Source organism: Natrix helvetica (genome assembly GCF_964273705.1).
Source record: "Natrix helvetica genome assembly, chromosome: 1".
Taxonomy (NCBI): Eukaryota; Metazoa; Chordata; class Lepidosauria; order Squamata; family Natricidae; genus Natrix; species Natrix helvetica.
In genome coordinates, this window is record NC_138548.1 from 292,172,695 (window position 1) to 292,192,974 (window position 20,280).

General features: G+C 40.1%; 1 protein-coding gene across 5 annotated transcripts in view; it reads right to left on the minus strand.

The window, feature by feature from the left end:
* Window positions 1–210: 210 nt before the first annotated feature.
* SNCB (synuclein beta) overlaps window positions 211–20,280 on the minus strand; it is a 40,560-nt gene continuing 20,490 nt past the window's right edge. For all 5 annotated transcript variants that reach the window (XM_081969406.1, XM_081969405.1, XM_081969404.1 and 2 more), the window contains 4 exons: window positions 12,342–12,383; window positions 11,346–11,464; window positions 7,891–7,980; window positions 211–2,621 (listed from right to left, as the gene is read on the minus strand). In XM_081969406.1, the coding sequence (XP_081825532.1) occupies window positions 2,589–2,621; window positions 7,891–7,980; window positions 11,346–11,464; window positions 12,342–12,383 (284 nt within the window). In that variant the 3' untranslated portion in view covers window positions 211–2,588. The remainder of the gene's footprint in view (window positions 2,622–7,890; window positions 7,981–11,345; window positions 11,465–12,341; window positions 12,384–20,280) is intronic.

The window sequence follows — 20,280 nt, forward strand, 5'->3', positions numbered from 1 at the left end:
AGCAGGTAATACATGTTTTTCTTGACAACTGTAGGCATGTGTTAAAAATGCAAAAGAACATATAGGATTCAAAAGGGCAATTCAGAATTGCTAAACAAAGTAATGTATCTTAAAATATCAAACAGAACCACCATTCTAAGAGTTTCAGGAATGACATTTAGGTCTGTAATCTTGATATGTATGTATTTAAGACAAATAGACAAATTGAAATAGACTGAAATGTTTATCGAGAAAGCTTTATCACAGGAAAGGGAGACAATGTAAGATTGGTATTGATTTTAAAATAAAAGTTGTAATAAGAAACTCCACAAATTATTAAGCCATCTATAACTTAACAAAATAACATGGAAATTAGCAGCTACAATATTGTTCTTATCTTTTAGCAACTATTCAGATATTGGGTAGGTAAATTGGTAGGGATTTCAAGCCACAAAAGTAGATTTTGTGGTTTAAAAGACTTTAAATTTTTTCTCATTTCAAAGTGGAAGGCACACATTTTTCTGCCCCGTGGCAGTTTTTCTGAAGCGTGATTTTCCCACTAAAAGTAAGCAAAATGCCCTTTTAATCAAGATTTATTACATACTGTCTTCATCAATAACATGAATAGCATTATTATTAATTAATGGCAGTGCAACTGTTTTGGAATTGGATACTAGATCGACTACTTATAAGCAGGCTTGGTATTCAGTAGACTATATTAATTTCTAATAATTGTTATGTCAGAAGACAGTGTTGCCCTAATATTTTAAGGCTGAATAGGGGTATTCGTGTGTGTGTGTGTTGACATGTATATCTTAAGACTATAATAGCTCTCTTGGATCAGATCTATGGCTTATCTAGCACAGCGTTCTGTCTCTAGCAATCACCAATCAGATGCCTCTGAGAAGCCAATAAATACAATAATGCAAATAAGTTTCCTTCTCTGATAATGGTTCCCTAGTGATAGCTTATGGCCATGATGGCTAACCTATGGCATGCATTCCAGAGGTGGCACACAGAGCCCTCTCTGTGGGCATGCGTACCATGGCCAGCTGGTCTTCCGGTTTACGGCACTCTGGCACACATGCGCGTTCCAATTCGGGCACTCAGTGCCGAAAAGGTTTGCCCTCACTGGCTTATGGGACTGAAGCTGCTTTATGGCTTAATGATATCTATTGATACATTTCCAATGAATTTGTGTTAAAAAGTAGTCTAAACTACTCTCACTGTGTCTTGTGATAGCAAATTTTATAAATTATCGTATGTTGTTTCTATCTTCAATTTCCTGCAAATCAGCTTCAATGGAAGTGCCTAGGTTCTAGTTTTATAAGAGAAGGAGAACAAAAAAAAAATTCACTTTCTCTGTACCATGCACAATTATCTTCCTTACTTTCTTTCTATCAGGTTCTAAGCCATAAATGTTATAATCTTTCAGAAAAGGTATTTCTGTCCTTTGACTATTTTCTCTACATGTTTTCTACCGTTACGGTTTGTTTTTTTAAATCTTGTGCAGAATAGAGTTCTGGTTCAAGTATGACTGCACAATAGAGATGGATATAATATTGGCAGTTCAATTTTAAGACCTCTAGCTTATTCATCTAGGGTGAAAACAATATACCTGCTTAAGGGGCTTGTTCAGCACTTCCAATGGATGTTCCATTTTAGTTACTGATTTGCTTATACTTCAATTTTGAAAAAAAAACCCACTAAAGTTGTATTAGTTTGTAAGAAGCAACATCCGCCACTTCCCTTAGACATTACAGTTATGCTCTTCTCAAAGCCTTGAAAGGTCAGCAATGTGGACACTTGGCCCATTGAAAACTACCTTGTTCTCAGAAAAGCACTGGATAACTGCTCCCCCTCTTGACCTATGAACTAAGTGGAAGCAGAAAAACAGCTACCATCAAGAATTGGCTTTATTCATGGAGATGGGTAGCCGCATCACTGGCAGCAACCCAGGATTGCACATACAGCGACAGTGGGAGGTATATATATATCCCTGCCACAGTCAAAATATACAGAGCGCTGGGGGCAGGAAAGGAAAAATGCTCCTTTTGTTTAGGATACATAGACACAACTTCTGCACCGTTAAAATCAGGAAGTCTCTTTTACATGACCAGGACGGAGATATATTTTTTTAAAAAGTTCCAATGATAATGGAACGGAGTTGGCATGATTCACGTGCAAGCAAATGTACAGTGGGCCTAGTGCAAGGTCCCAGTCAAGGACATGGAATGCTCTGTTTAAAAACAGAGAAGATACAACATGCTGCTTACAGACACATGAAGTCTGGCCCTACTGCACTGGGAGGGAGACAGGCAGTAAGGCTGGGCTTTGAAATGTACACATGTACACAAACCACTGCGGCCAGGGTTTGTCTTCAGTATTCTTTCTCTTTAACGCTAAAGACCACAATACACAAAACACTGATCCTGATGAGGTCTCTTGGAGCAGAATTGGAGGAAGAACTCATGACAGGACGGGGTATGGGGGGTTCTCTCCATTACCATCTGCATCAAGGCCTTCCTTTGGAGAGATGGATGTGGATAGGGAAGAAGAAATTATTGTTATTGTGCTGCTGGTGGAAGTGTCGGGAACAGCTGTGGCCATTATGCTTCTGGCTCATATTCCTGATATTCCTCCTGGAAAGAAAGGGAAAACATTAATTGTATTAGATGATAGAAGGACATGAGGCAAAATAACCCAGCTCTAGAGCAGAGAACAGAAAAGCTTATCCTACAGATCCACTCTTCTACTTTTTACTTGCCGTCTTTATCCTATCAACTATAATTATTTACTAAACAAAACTGCCTACTTACAAAAGCCCCTGCATTTAAACATGGCGGGTAAAGTGACCGGTTGTTTGTATTTCTCAAAACTAATTTTTATTGAAAAATGTAATTATAATAGAATAAGCCAATACAAACTAAAAGAGAAAAAAGAGAGCTGGAAGAAGAGATTCAAGAGAAGGAAAAGGAAAATGTAAGAAAAAAAAGATTAAAAATATATTTAAAGAAATTACTTTTTCTTTAATCTCCACCACAAGTATAAACAAACATAATAATTTTTCATTTGTTTGTTGGAACATTGACATCTCATAAGGTTAGAAATAAATATCTATTTTTCCCAACCCATCTTTATCTATATGCTAATGCATAAATTGTCTTGCTTATCATTTGTGTTTCCATTTCAGTTTCTTCTCTGTTTTATAATCCATGCTTTTTGGGGTGGGATTTGTTTTTTATTTTTCAGTATTTCTAGTTCTAATATTTCTCCATCAGGCAAAATTTTCTCCACCTCTTTATCCTAAACTTATCTCAGCAGGTTTCTCTTTTACCTCTGCCATTCCTTTATTAACTTCTTTGAGAAACAGTCTGTCCCTAGAAGCAGACACCATTGCTGACATTGTAGGTGCTAATGTCTGACCCCTCTTCAAAAATCTGGATTATTTCAAATGTCATTTTGTAAATTCCGGTACTAACCAAGATTAAAAGCAAACTTTCACTTTTTTTCCTCTCCCTTTTCTGCCTGGAAACTTTAGTTCCCTTTAGTGTCCCAATTTCTGAAATTGTAGAGTCTCAAATTTCTATTACAACTCAGGAAAGACCAAACAATTTTCTCCACAATTATTTATATAATTATTCCCAAAACCTTATTATAAAAGTCTTAATATTCCAATTTTCTCTCATCCCTTAATTTGTTTATAACTTTCTTGGCTTAAAGTTTTATTTAGCTTTTTGCCTTTTGTAGCAATTCCTAATGTTCTTGAAAATGGTGAGCTGAAAATCATATTGTTGAAGCTGGTTGGCTTTGTTCTTCCCTGTGGAATTTGCACAAGAGAGTTTGTGATCTGTTCCATGCATTAAGGTGTCAATTTGTTTAAACAATGTGTTACCAATAAAGACATTATTGGATGCCATAAATTGGTAAATCATTCTCCTTAATTTCTATTTTCTAACTCCAGCCACATTTTCCTTACTAATTCAAATTTTGGCATTTCAGTCTCCCGTCAAACAAGCACATCTTGTTTACACGTTTGATCAATTTCAAATTCAATTTGACCATAAAACTCATCAGTCTTCTCTTTTTCTGCCTCAATAGTTGGAACATAAATTTGGAGAATCATTACATTAAAGAGTTGTTCATAAAGTCTACTTTGTATTCTTTGATCATTTACTCATTATACCTCAATACTGTCTCTGCTATGTATATCCTTCATAATTATGAAAGCAATACCTTTTTTTCATGTCCCGAATAGTAAACATGAAGTACTGATTGAAAATTCCCAATTCCACTCTGTTTCAGTTTTGTGATATCTAAGATGTCACTGTTAATTAATTTCATCTTTCACTGTTCAACTTTTCCATGTTTATGTTTCATATATTTTTTTCATATCATTTTCCCCCCCAAGATGGCGGCGCGCTTAGACGCTGCGGCTTTGAGCTCCTGGTGCCACAGTAGAGTTAGGCAAAAACTATATACCCGCAGGGAGTTATTAAAGATTGATCTTCTAGTTGACTAGATATTACCAGCGACTTCCAGCAGTCTCATAATATACCGAGTAACATAGTAGGACTGCCAGGTTCTCCATCGATCGTTGTTGGGCTTAGGAGGTGGCGAAGAAAGCGAAAGCAGAAGCGGGGATGCAGAGCTGGTTTGCTAGTTCGGTTATGGAAGCAGCCTCACAGACCAGCATTACCAAGCATTTTTCTAACCAACTCTAGATACTTTGTCCACAAAACTGATGAACTACAGCTATGGATGGCAGCGAATAAGCTAATTTGTGACTGCTGTGTGATGATCATCACAGAGACCTGGCTTCATCCACTTGTACCGGATGTGTCAATGGAGCTAACTAACCGCACCACACACCGCTTTGACAGAAACAGCAACTCTGGTAAAAGCAAAGGTGGAGGACTTTGTATTTACACACATAATAACTGATGTACTAACAGTAGAGTTGCTTATACTCACTGTTCTGCAGATGTGGAATTCTTAACTGTCATTTGTCGGCCATTTTATTTACCTAGAGAGATTTCTGTTATAGTTATCACTGCTGTCTATATTCCACCTGATGCAAATGTTAGCGCAGCGCTCTCTAAGTTACATGACGCCATCGAGAGGCAGCAGCAAACTTACCCTGAGGGCGCTTTTATCGTGGCTGGGGATTTTAATCAAGCCAGTCTAAAGTATGTTCTCCCTAAGTTTGTGCAGTATGTGCAGTGTACCACCAGAGGTAAGAATACTCTAGATCATATGTACTCAAACTTAAGACAGGCATATACAGCAATCCCCTCTCCCATCTGGGTACGTCTGACCACATCTCTCTGCTACTGTGCCCAAAGTATATCCCCCTTAGGAAAAGGATACGACCAGTCTTGAAAACTGTGAAAATCTGGCCGGAGGGAGCACTCTGCCAGTTGCAGGATTGCTTTGAGACTACCGAGTGGAGTATATTTGAACATTTGGAACTGCAAGAATTCACTGACACTGTACTCTCATACATTAAAATATGCACAGACAATGTAACAGTGAATAAGCGCATCAGAGTTTACAGTAATCGTAAACCCTGGATGTCAGCAGAGGTACAATCACTTCTGAGAGCCCAAAACTCCACCTTCAAGGCAGGAAACAAATACAAATACAATGAAGCCAGGGCAAACTTGAGAAGAGGCATTAAGGCGGCTAAACAGAAATACAAACAAAAGGTAGAGAAGTATCTGGAAGATAATAACTCAAGACAGGTGTGGCAGGGGCTACAATACCTAACCAACTATAAGGGCAATACGAAAAAAATAGCTAATGCTAATGCCCTGCTAGTAGGGGAGCTAAATAGCCTCTTCACCCGCTTTGAGGTCAAAATATCAGTCTCTGTGGCTCTAGCCCAAAGGCCCTCTGACCTACAGCCACTCACCCTGGATGAACATCAAGTGAGAGCTGAGCTGAAGGCTGTAAATCCCAACAAAGCTGCAGGTCCAGACGGGATGTTGGGGAAAGTCTTAAAAACCTGTGCTGACCAATTAACAGGGGTCCTGACAAGGATTTTTAACCTCTCCCTGCAACAGGCTAGATAGTCCCCTCATGCTTGAAAGCAACCACAATTATCCCAGTTCTGAAGAAAGCCATAAAAAGCTTGAATGACTATAGACCCATTGCACTGATGTCTATAGTGATGAAGTGCTTTGAGAGTCTGGTCCTACAACACCTCAGGTCCTGTTTTCCACCAAATTTTGATCAACACCAGTTTGCTTATAGAAGCAACAGGTCGACAGGGGACACCATGACCACTGCTCTACAAATTGCACTGAGCCACCTTGAGAAATCTGGGAATTATGTCAGAATGCTTTTTATAAACTATAGCTCGGCCTTTAACACCATCTTACCAGGAATTCTCATTGAAAAGTTGACTGACCTGAATTTCCCTCCCCTCACTAGTGAATGGATCAAAGACTTCCTGACGGATCGTCCATCTTCCATGCTGAAGCTCAGCACAGGCTCCCCTCATGGCTGTGTGCTCAGCCCATACCTGTACTCGCTGTATACATATGACTGCATATCCTCTGATCCATCCAACATCATAATAAAGTTTGCAGACGACACAACAGTGCTGGTCTCATAACTGGAGGGGACGAATCAGCATACAGGGAAGAAGTCCAGAAGGTATCCACATGGTGCTCAAGAAACAACTTACATCTAAATACTATTAAAACAAAGGAGATGGTGCTAGATTTCCGGAAGCACAGAGAGGAACCTGCCCCACTGTATATTGAGGGGGGCTGTGTGGAGAGGGTTTCCTCTTTTAAATTCTTGGGAGTGCTTATTAGTCAAGATCTCATCTGGAGAAACAACACGTCTCTGGTGATTGAAAAGGCCCAACAGAGACTTCATTTCCTTAGAGTCCTGCGAAAAAATCAGGTGGAACAACGGCTGATGACCTCTTTCTATTGGTCCACCATAGAAAGTGTCCTCACAAATTGTATTAGAGTATGGTATGCTGGTTTAACAGCTGCGGACAGGAAGGCACTACAGAGAGAGATCAATTCGGCACAAGAAACCATTGGTTGTCGCTGCTTTAGCAGAGTAAGGAAGGTACTCAGAGATGATTCACACCCTGGTCAGTGTCTCTTTGCCCTTCTACCATTAGGCAGAAGGCATCAAAGCATAGCCAGCCGAACAAACAGGTTTAAAGATAGTTTCTATCCTTGGCCTGTGAGACTTTTAAATACAACCACAATCATTCCATGCACACGCTAGGTTTTTTTTCTTTTTCTTTCTTTTTTCGTTTCTGTTATAATGTTGCACCAGTGAGATTAAAACCAATTTCGTTGTATTTAAGTACAATGACAATAAAGATTATACTTATGCCTATATATGCCATGTTCCCACTGTAATTCTGTCTTTGTAGCTTTGGGTTCCTCTCCCCCCTCCCTTTATGGCAGTATCAGCAACTAAATGCCTGGAAACCTTTAATCCACATCAAAAACATTATTAGTACTCCAAAAAGAGCTTCAACCCTTCTTCAGTAGTGAGTTGAGTACATCTAATCAGTCTGGTATATCATCAGTCATTTTATCTTGTCAACACATGTGATTTTCTTGGTAAAACATAGGAGTGGTTTACCAGTGCCTTCTTCTGCACTTTATGAAATGATTGTTATTACTGCTTCCAGTAACTTCCTATATTGCTTCTGCCCGACATAGGTGCCTGCTTGCTTTAGCTTTAGGATGATCTTCATACTCTTAGCATACACACCCAGCATTCCTGATTCAAATCTCCCAGGAAGTCCCACTGCCATGATGAAGCAGACAGCAGGACTCAGGGAGTGGGGAGATAGAAGGCTAAACTCCTTTATTCCCCAGAATTTCTCATTCCCATTTTGTAATCAGTTTGCCTTAATTCTGCTTCACTCACCTGCGGTGGCTCTTCATAATTCTCACTCTCGGGTTCTAACAGTGGCTCTATCAGTGGCTCCTCCACTGCTTCCTGACCAACCTCTTCAGGCTACAAATGAAAAATGACAGCCAATATTACTTATTTCTGCAAGAGCATTTCCAATACGTCCTCTGAAGGTTTCTATAAAAAAAATAAACTTATGAAGTCTAAATAATTGGCAAATTATTTAGGAACAAACATCACATGGATTTCAGAAAGGTATTTTTCATTGCTACATTGGGGCAAAAACATAATCTTTAAAACCATAAGAGTAAATGCCCAGGCAAAGTTATAATCAGCCTTTTTGAAACTCTTGCTTCTCACAGTACCCACTCCTGGATTGCCTCTTTTCCCATAAGCTACACTCTCATGAAAATTTCATAGACAACATATATTTTACAGGAATGTTTTAAAAATACTTAGCAACTAAAAGACTAGGTAATGAGGAATAATGACACCGGGAAAGTAATGGCTGCATTTGCACAACATACCAAACATGGTTAACAATGGTTTGCTGGAAATGTTTAGATTCCTACATGAATTATACATTAACATCCCTGGTTGGGTTTACAGTATCTAATTCACAAGTTGGCCGATCACATAGCTTAACATGTAATGCAAACCCAGCCATTGTTTGATAGATCTCCTCTGTAGTTCTATATGTTATTGTATGATGGAAGATCATTTAGAGCAGAGTTAATAGTAATCAGCAGGTATTCCACTTATCTTATGAATTGGCATTGTTAGCCAGTCACATCCTTCTTTTCACTGGGATGTTCAAGGAAGGTATAAGATTGCATGAATCTGGAATGAATGAATGAATGCTTTGCATTTGTTTTTGCTAAAAAAAAAGTTATAGAACTGATATCTTTGTTATGCAATTAAGCTTTATTAATTTCCTGAACCATGGGCAGGAAGGACAATAAAAGAAAAAACAACTGAGCCCTGCTGAAAAAAAATTAGTATGGATTCTACAAAGGTAAATTGTGCTTCATTGATATTTTAGAGTTTTGTTTAAAGTGCCAGTGGGTACATGGAAGTAAACCTATCAACAATATAATTCCTCATCAAAGGGTGTATTTAATGGGAATGGGGTGAGAGTAGGAATAAATGATCTTTTTTTTTTCAATTGGAGTCCTTCAAGGATCTGAATTAAGATCAATGCTGATTTAACTTGTTCTTAAATTATCTTTATTTAGCAGTAGAGCAGGGAACAGACTAAATTTTCAGATATGTGGTGGATAAAAACCAAAAATGACTTGAAAACAGTTCCTGAAGGATCTTTTTAAACTATGCGAGTGGTTAACCAAGTAGTAAATACTGTTAGTACATTGGACAAGCCACACCATCCCTATGCAAATTTCACATAACCTATGTGAACTAAACAGAAAAAAACAGTATGGGCTCTAGTTCAAGGGAGATGTGCAGAAGCTGTTGAAAAGGGCAAATTCTATGGTAGGGATCAGTGGGAAATGAACTGAAAATATATTTCAACATTTTAATAATCTTATATGGTTCAGTCACATATTGAATATCATAGAACATTCTAGTTGCACTTTTAAAACGCAGAGAGAAAGCTTAAAAAGGACCGAAGATGTCAACCACAGTGATCAGGGGGCTCAAATGCTCTCTTTGTGATGAAAGGCTAGAATATTTAGGATTATTTAGAGAAATGGCAGTGACAAAGCACATGACCAAAGTACATAAAATTATGCTTGGCATATGGGCCAGAGGTTTCTCCCCCCGCTTTCAAACATTAGTTCTATGGGTTCGTCTATACTGTATATGAATGCCCAACAATTTGTTGTGAGGACAAGTTTTCCACTTCCTCTCATAGAGAGCCAAGCTGTTCCAGCTCGTTAGGAGTGTTTTCCAATTAACATGGTAAAAGACTTCTCTGCAGAGATGCCCATTGCACAGAAGAAATTCATTAGAAATAAACAATCTGCTGAGCTCCAGTTGGATTATTGCAGGGCCACCCTCTGCTCCATGCCTTCAAGGCCATTTCTCTTATACTGTAGCAGCCAACAAGATAGCTCTTGTTGTGTGCATGTGCAATTTGGATCAAGAAAATATTGGTCTTGTGAATGATCAAGTGCAGTTCTTCTACGAAGCCAGTATTCCCATTTGTAAGCTCTTTGCATATGTAAAGCACCAGTTATAGGAGGAAAAGTCAATTGTTTTTTACTTTTCCAGACAATCCCTGGTTTTATTGAATGGCACAATTCTTTGTTTGTTTACAAATCTATAAAAAGCTGCATTCATTTCTGTGTTACCTCAAGTGTTCATAGGTGGTCTGGAAAGCTACAGCCCCCACCTTGCCACTGTCTGTTCAATGAGGTAAATTTAAAACAGCTGCTGCACCTCCCACGCACTGATTGCAGCCTCTCTTGCCCTCTCCACGTCATCCTCCTTTGCCTGCCAGCTTCTCTATCCCTCACGGCTAAGCAATTGTTGTCCTGAAAGTAACCCTCATTGCTTCCTGTGACAGCAGAAATAACAGTCTCATTCCAAAGCTGTGGTAACAGGTAGGCTTGTGGGTCCACAATTTTTTAAATGACATTGTTTCTTCCCATCTCAAAGATGGAAGGAAAGCATCAACATGGCTGTTGGGAAGAGCCCTGTGATTGGCAGACTGACATCACTCTTCATAGGCTCCTTCCCCGCTTGCTGAGTAGAGCAGCGTGCCTCTTCCTGCCTGAATGCACTGGCCTCATTTCATCTTTAGCTGTTGCTATTTTAAGCTAAGCTGGAAGCAAATGGTTCACGGGCAGCTCAGCTGCAAGATTCGAGAGTTTTTTTCTCAGATTGGCAGTCCTGCAGCAGCCAGACAATTTCTGTAATACGGTTTGGTTTCCTCAGCCTCAAGATGCACGAAGTTGTGCTTCTGGGCACATGCCAGCCCAAATGTATACATTCATCAAGTAAGTTATAAAAATGAAGCATAAAAAACCCCATCATCAGCATGTGATGCTGAGATAAGCTAATAACACCGCCTTTAACAGTATGCACAAATGATGGGATACATATTTTCACACATATTGTATTAATATGTTACTGCACAACTGATGTATGCAAAAACACTTGTTCTTGTACACATGCACTCCCATGGCTGCACACCATGGTTATAGGTCCTCATCCCAAAGCATGAGATATCCTGTCATGCAAAATTATTGGAATGCCATTGCATTTTTTTTCCTGCTCATCCTAACAGGTCCTCATCCCAAAATAAGAATGCAGCCTAAAATCATAACATAGCCAACCTTCAGTTTTGGGGAAATTAAATTAACAAAAGATCTTACATCAATATCAAATGTCACTCAGATCCATTGGAGATCAGCTATGCTTTTTTTCTATGGTAGCTTTGAAATTCGTCTGCCCTAGATTGATTCTTAACAGCTCTTATAGCCACCTGAAGGGTGCAGGATACCTACTTTCACATCACTGGGGAAGTCTTCTTTCTTGACCAGCCCTGTGGCAGCTGCAATATTGCCAGCTCCTGAGAAGACAGCTCCACCCAGCTGTGATGCCTGCTCCTTTGTCTTCTCAGCAACTAAGAAAACCAAAAGACAGAAAGAAAAAAAGCTCTAAGTCTTATGAGACCATACAATTAGCTCATTATACTGGATGCACAATGTGTGGCCTTTCACAACTTGGCTAAAGAAAGATGTTGACTTGTAATATAATTTGGCAGTACTGTAGAAATGTACAATTACAATACAATGATACAGTCTTTTCGTCATAGATGGATAGAAGCAGAAGCATATGTATAAGGCCATGGAAGAAAAGCTATCACTGTTAAGTCCTTCCTGCAGCACATATGTCTTTTCTGGACTACGCGGTTTCAGCGTACACTCTGTCCCGTTTTAAGCAAGCCATTTATTTTGCTCTCCAGTTCAAGTCCACTTGGCCTGTTAGCAGGAAGGCAGGATGTCTCAAGTGAAAACTTTGCCCCAAGTGAGTGAAACCTGGGGTGGTGGTGTAGTTTTGGGTTAGGTTCAAAAGGTTTGGATGGGGTTTGGTTTTTTTTTTGTTTTTGTTTTTTTGCATTTTTGGAATTATAAATGTGCTATAAAACGAGTGCCTGAAGATTTGGTGTAATTTAAAGCAGCTATTCCATCTCTTAAAATTCCTGAAATTTCCCCTCAAAAATGTGTCCTAATTCTGTCCCAATTTGAAATGAATCCTTTGATAAGAGATAAGAGATGGGGTGTTTGTCAAGCTGAATCAAGTTGCACACTCACTGTATCTTAGCCAGTCTTTTTAGCCAGTTCTGCCAACAGGTGAGAAATAGATAGAACACTTTGTCCAGCTTCAGTTATGGGAAAGATTTTAACAATATCATTATTTTATTGGCTTGTCAATTTTTTAATACAACTGCCCACTCAGGATTAAGGTTGAGGGAGAAGAAAAACAGCAATAAACATTACCTGAGGCCACACCTTGCACCACACCTTCCCGAGTTTTACTTCCTAAAGAGACAGAAAGGATGAACAGTTAAAAGTTATGTCTGAAACGGTATAGGGTTTCCTGCCTAGGCAGGGGGTTGGACTAGAAGACCTCCAAGGTCCCTTCCAACTCTACTATTGTATTGTATTAAAATTAGACAAGTGTATGCCATTTCACTGGAAATAATGATAAGCAATTCATTTTATTTACTATCTTCAGGGGATAGTTTTCCTTTAAAAAAAAGTATAAGATATCACATTTATCCAGTTCCCGGAAGGGTAGCCGCATTAGTTTCTTACAGCGAAACACAAATCTTGTAGCATTTACAGGCAAATACTGTATATTAAATCCAGTTTGCATTTCATCCATTCTATGCACATTAGCGCCCCTATTCAAGTTGCCTTCTCAAGGAAACATGGAAAGGAATTTGGTATCCCAGTCCTTCAGGCAGAGACCCTTTTCAGAGGAAAGAGATTTCAGATTAAATATGTCTGGCCAACCCCCCACATTTTATAAATTGGATAACTAGTATCCATCAATCAATGAACCTATGCTTGCAATAATTCCCTCAAATATAGAAGCTGTCAGTTGCTTCTTTGTGGATTGCAACTATTCCAAGCAGCCAATTAGGACAAACATTCCTTTGTGGACAATTTATTATTGCATTTGGGAGGAGGTACTTAAAAGTGTCCATCACATTATAAAAGTGTTACATCTAAAGGGGGGGTAGTGAAAAAAGGTGAGGCAAGGGCAACATAAGGCCTTGGGTTATATGAAAACGTTAGAGTTAAGGATGAAAGGAAGAGTTGCTCAATTCTTCTGTGCTTCTGGATAATCTAAGGCAATGTTTCCCAACCTTGGCAACTTTCCTATGTGTGAACCTTAACTCCCAGAATTTCCCAGCCAACCTCTCTTCCTACTGTAAATGGATTGCCGGAACCTGGGGCTTCAAAGCTATAGTACTAGTCTGTTTGAGTGTCCAGTTGAATTCAACGGCACTTCTAGCACCTTAAGACCCATTTATATTCCCACAGCTTGCTTATGTAAGAATGCACATCTTGCCATTCTGCTCCACCCCCATGTGACTCTTTAACCAAGATTTATCATGGTTTATTGTGTCCAAGCCTAAGACAACAATTGCATTGGATTTGTGAAAACTGAGATTTATTTGTATGCCATCCATTTTGTCTGAGGGCAACTTATACTCAAGGTCTGAATAACATATAAGCCATAATATTGGTTTTAAATTTGTGTGTGTCAGGTGAGAAAAGGGTAATGTCGGGTTGCTAATTATGCTTGCTAGGCAATTTTGTTTTAGTTTTAGAGTGTCATGTGAAGTTACTGTAAAAACACAGTCATTGGCTATTATGAAATGAGGTAGGAAGAGACGGCATGAGGTGTTACATATTCTAACAGCACAGTTACCAGTATTTTGTTTCATAAATTAACAACTTACTCAAAGCTAAAATTCAAACAGTAAGATCATGAAGATAATTTAGATTATGCCATTTCAAACTTCTTTACACATTTTTTTCACTTTTAATCTTAGCATGTGAGAGGGCTACATCAGAACACTTTTCCTCCAAGCATATAGTTCTTTGCATGAAGTAGAACAGGGGTGTCCAAACTTGGGAACTTTAAGACTTGTGGACTTCAACTTCCAGAACTCCCCAAGCCAGCCATGCTGGCTGGGGAATTCTGGGAGTTGATGTCCACAAGTCTTAAAGTTCCCAAGTTTGGACACCCCTGAAGTAGAATTACTGTGAGTGCTGTAAAGAAAATCCACTCACCTGCCTCAGTCTGCAATATAACATAGTTTAATCCAAATACAGAATTGCCATCTCAGCAACAGTTATACAGGCACTGACCAAATTCTCTCTTAAGAGTAACAAAATTGATTTTTTTCAAAAACAAACATACAAAAAGAGCTAAGTCAGTTGGCATCTTCTTCAGTGCTTTAGGGGTTGTATCATCATGAGTCATCAATTGATGCAACTGCACCTGTTGAATGTGTGTCTTTTTTTTCCCCAAAGAATTTTTTATTTTTTTTATTCTTTTACATACCATTTTAAGTATACATTCACGTGATTGTTATTCTTCTTTACATTTATCATTCTTATACATTTATTATTTCATTTAATAGGTTATGATATACACTTTTTGTTGCTTTATTTACCTCCTGTTGTAACACCTTATTTTCCCTTTCTTTTCTCCCTCCCTCCCTTCTCTACTTTTTCCTTCCTCCTCTCCTTCCCCTTCCTTCTTCCTTTACCTTTCTCCTACTCCTACTCTTCCTCTTCCCCTTCCTGCCCTCTCTCCTCTTTCTCTCCCTTTCATCCTCCTCTCACCTTTTTCTTCTCCCCCCTCATCTTCCTTTCATTCTCTCATCCTCTCTCCCTTTCTTTTTCTATTGTTGTTGGTGTATATTTCAAAACTCAGTTTTTATTTCCTTGGGATGGTATTTCCGCCAACCCAGATATAATTTAGTATCATTTCTTATTCCCTTACCTTCTCTAGTCTACCCTAGATATGTTCCCCCCTTTATATCTCGCTCTTGAATATATACTTATATATTTAATATTTTCTTTACTGTTTTCACCTTCTCCCCCCCCCCCACTTTTCCATTTAAGTGTGTCATCTTGGTACTTTATCTTCTCCCTACTTTCTTTTCTAGCTTGCTTTCTCTAGCCAATCATAAAACCCTCCCCATGTCTTGAAGTACTCTGATTCCTCTTTATCCTTGATTTTCATTGTCAACCTATTGCACAATCTAATACCTTTTTTATTATCTCTTCGTCTGTTGGTAGCTTATTTAATTTCCAATTTTGTGCAAATACAATTCTCGCTGCTGTAGTTAGAAATATCTCTGGTCTAAATTCTATTTCTTGATATAACATTTTCTTTAACCATACTCTTATTTTAGTCCAATATTTCCTTGCTTCTGCGCATGTCCACTACATATGATAGTATGAACCTATTGCTTGTTGACATTTCCAACATTTCGCTCACTTGTCTTTAAACATCTTTGCTAATTTTCCTGGTGTCATGTGCCATCTGTAAAACATTTTGTATAAGTTTTCTTTGTAAGCTGTTGACATGGTTAATTTATAATTCCTTTCCCATAGTTGTTGCCACTTTTCTAGTTCAATGGTGTAGCCAAAATCCTTTGCCCAAGTTAACATTGCATCTTTAACCACTTCTTCTTCTAGAATAGTTCTTAATAGGTAGCTATATAGTTTCTTGATTATTCTTTCTTCCGTTCCCATAAGTATCTTATCCAACTCTGAACTTCCTAAGTTAAAACCATACTCCCTTTTATCTTTTTCATATCTTGATTGTATTTGCAATTTTGAAAACCATCCTATATCAATTCCTTGTTTTTCTAATTCTTGTTTTTGTTTTAGTTCCCCCCTTTCTGTTAAGATATCTTTATATCTAATAATATTTTTCATACTACTAATATTTGGATGTGTCAATGTTTCTATTGGTGAAAGCCACATTGGTATTCTAAATAATGTTTCCCTTTCACTCTTTCCCATATTGTTAATAATCCATTCTTTACATAATGTCTTTGAAAATAGCCATGTGCCCTACTTTTATCATACCACAAAAAAGTATGCAAACCCAGTTGCAGATCATGACCCTCCAATGTCAATAATCTTGTATTTCTCAGTAATATCCATTCTTTCATCCAAGCTAGTCCCGCTGCTTGATACCGTGTTTCCCTGAAAATAAGACAGGGCTTATTTTCTTTTTACCCCCTGAAATAAGTACTTGGTCTTATTTTCGGGGAGGTCTTATTATTTTTGAGGTGCAGGAGGTGGCGAGCATAGTCACCTCATGGCTGCTGCTTTCAGGGAGGGCTTATTTTCAGGGGAGGGCTTATTTTAGCGCATGCGCTCAAAACCCCGATTGGGCTTATTATCTGGGGAAGTCTTATTTTCGGGGAAACAGGGTAGTACAATTCCCAGTTTGGCAAATCAAATCCACTTCGAATCCTTGCATATTGCAACATTTTAATATTAATTATTGCTTTTCCCCCCTGCCACATATATTTCCCCACTATTTTATTCATACTTTCAAAGAATTTTTACTCTAATTTTATCGGTATTGTTTGGAACAGGTATAGCAATCTTGGAAATATATTCATTTTTACCACTGCTATTCTTCCCATCAATGATAATTGTAGGTTTTTCCATCTTTCCAGATTTATTTGTTTTTCTCACCTTATAATAGTTGTCCTCCTTTAGTATTACACACCTTGATGTCAATTGAATACCCAAATATTTCACTTTTTTCACCACCTGTATGTCCAGTTTCCCCATCAACTCTCTTTTCTGTTTTTCAGTCATATTCTTCACCAGAATTTTTGTTTTATCTTTATTAATCTTCAAGCCTGCTATTTTTCCATATTATTCTATTATTTTAACTAGTTTTGGCCCTGTTTCTATTGGATCCTCCATAAACACCAAATCATCCGCAAACGCTTGTAATTTATATTCTTCTTTCTTGACCCTCATACCTTTTACCTCTTTATTTTGTTGTATTTCTCTATTGTCAGTATAAATAATAATGGCGATAGTGGACATCCTTGTCTAGTTCCCTTCGTAATCGCTATCTTTCCTATCATATCACCATTTACCATTACCTTTGCTGATTGGTTATTATATATCGTTTTAATCATATTTATAAATCCCTCACCAAATCCCTGTCAGCCCTTGGGCTGCCATTCAGGGGGGAACCAGTCCATCGCCACACCTGCTCAGCCATGCTTACATGCCACCAATGCTGCCACGTTGATGTTGATGTTGTTGCCTCCTCAGAAGTAACTCTTCTACTCGAGTGCAACTGCCTACTCTGACGTAACTCTTCTGCTCGGATGCAGGAAGGCGGCTATGATGACACTGAGTGGGGGTGTGGCTGAGGGTGTCGGTCATGGTGATTGGTGATGGTGGTTGGGTGTCATCTGGGTGAAGTTGTGGGTGGAGCTGGGTGGGGTAATGGTATATAAATGAGTGATGGTGTTAACTTGGTTAGAACTGACTTGGATTTTCTTATCTTTGTATCATTGTCATTAGTGCTGGTTATCACGTAATATTAGATAGAGATAAAGTTTTTCACCAAACAAACTGACTCTCTGTTTGTATTCAACGTGAACGTTGGAACGTGACAGAAAGTCAGTTCTCTACCATTAATTCTTCACTTCGCATAGTTCCTGTTTGGTCTGAATGGTTGTCCAAAGGAGCCGAGGCAGCAGCAGTGGTCCTACCTGAGGCCACTCCTTTGGTTGTTCCAACACAGGATGAGAAAATAGAGGTAGCTGTTTCACTAAGTTAGATCTGAGGGAGGCTTATTACCGTGTCAGGATCTGAGAAGGGGATGAGTGGAAGACAGCCTTTAACTGTCCCCTGGGGAGCTACCAATATCAAGGGATGCCATTCGGGTTACAGGGGGCACTGGTGTTCATGCAGTTAATATACGAGGTACTGCATGAACATCTCTATAAAGGTGTACTTGTTTACCTGGACAATATTTTAATTTACACGAAGACCATGGATCAGCACGTAAGATTGGAAAGGCACGTTCTGACCAAATTGTTAAAAGCCCAATTGTATGTCAAAGTATCTAAATGTGAGTTTCACCAGACCCGTTTGGACTACTTAGGCTATAAAGTTTCCCAGGCGGGAATAGAAATGGATCCGGAAAAGGTACAGGTGGTAATGGACTGGCAGGCTCCAAGAACTCGGAAACAATTACAGAGCTCCTTGGGGTTTGCCAACTTCTACCATCAGTTCATACCATCATTTGCCAGGGTGGCTTTATCCCTTACTGATTTATTAAAAACAAGACACCTTACAGAAAAGCCTCGTCCAAGTCAACCCTTACAGTGGGATCTGGTTTGCCAAAAACCATTTGAAACATTGAAGGGATTGTTCACACCTGAGCCAATATTGAGATATCCTGATTCTGCCAGGAAATTTATAGTGCAGGCAGATGCGAGCAATGTAGCAGTGGGAGCTGTCTTACTCCAACTAAATGAAAAAGGAGAGCTGCAGCCATGTCCCTATACCTCCCGCAAACTAAGTGACACAGAACAACAATGGGCTATATGGGAAAAGGAGGCTTTTGCGGTGCGATGGGCACTGCTTACATGGAGGCATTTACTCGAGGGGGCTATGGCCCCCTTCGAGGTATGGACTGACCATAAGAACCTGGAGGCTCTACAATCTCCCCAGAAGTTGTCGCCCAAGCAGGTACGATGGCACTCTACTTCCATAGGTTTAACTTCCAGCTGAAATATATTCTCGGTGGGCAAAATTTTATGGCAGACGCTTTGTCATGGAAGCCACAATTTAATAGTGATCGAGAGCAGACCTTCCAGCCTATGTTTCTCCAGTCGGCAAATATAGTTTTAGTGGCCAACATCCAAGGCAGAAAGCCTCCAGCTGATATCACACAGTCAATTAGAGATGCACTTCCACTAGACCAGTGGCTTTCAAAGGGGGCGGTGGGATGACTTAGGGGGCGCTAAGAGGCAAGGGGGGCGGCAGGGGGACGCTAAGAGGCAAGGGAGGTGGCAGAGGAGTGCTGGAGGTGGCCTCTTTGTTAGAGTGTTGTTTTTGCGCATTTCAAGTGCTGGGTGTCGTCTTGCTTCCTCCACAAAGTCACTGGCGGTCCGATTCCGATGTGCAAAGGCAGAAGAAATGAGTTGGCTTGTTCCATAACCCAAAGTCCAGAAATGGTATCACCCCACCGGGCGGGGGGAAGCCCCTTCCCACTAACCATGATTCGTGCTGACCCGAGAGCCTATCTATCTATCTATCTATCTATCTATCTATCTATCTATCTATCTATCTATCTATCATCTATCTATCTATCTATTTATCTATCATCTATCTATCATCTATCTATCTATCTATCTATCTATCTATCTATCATCTATCTATCTATCTATCTATCTATCTATCTATCTATCTATCATCTATCTATCTCTATCTATCTAGATTTGTGGTACCTTGCTCAATAGTAGTAACTGTGAGAGGGATCTTGGAGTCCCAGTGGACAACCATTTAAATAGGAGCCAACACAGTTCTAGGTTGCATCAACAGAGGGTGGGTGACGTCTTGCTTCCTCCACAAAGTCACTGGCGGTCCGATTCCGATGTGCGAAGGCAGAAGAAATGAGTTGGCTTGTTCCATAACCCAAAGTCCAGAAATGGTATCGCCCCACCGGGCGGGGGGAAGCCCCTTCCCACTAACCATGATTCGTGCTGACCCGAGAGCCTTCCCGTGGTGCATGTGCTGCTTTGGGGGAGGATGGGGGGTTCCATGCAGGTGATTTAAGCGAGTGGTGTGGGAATGTAGCCCAGGAGGGGGGGAATGAGAGGTAGCGATCCACCCTCCAAAGAACGCCCTCCCCCTCTGGGCTGGGATTTTATAGGGAAGCGACGTAGGGCAGGTAAATCTGGGTCAACAACCCGCAGCTCCGCATCGGAGGGTTACAGAGGGGACACGGCCCAGGGCAAGAGATCTACAGATTTCTCTTTGGAGGCTTGCTCATGCACGCACACACACACACACACACACACACAGAGGGGGAGAGAGGGAGAGAGAAGCTGCATTGGGGGTGGGGGGAGGAGAGGAACAGGAGGGGGGGCAGATTTTCTGGGTGACGTGGGAAAGAAGCACCGCCAACCTCCTTGTAGACCTGGCTGGCCTCGGTTCGTCCCACACACGCCCACGGGGCTGCCCAAGTGAACTCCCAGCCAGCATCTAAGCGGCTGTGAGGACTTGCCTGGCCCCACCTCGGCAGCTCCAGGGGCTCCGCTCCAAAGCCTTGGAACCTCGGATGCTCCGCGATCCCCAAAGCCTCGGAAGCCGGTGCCTTTCAAGTGGGCGGCCGGAGCCGAAACACTCTGTG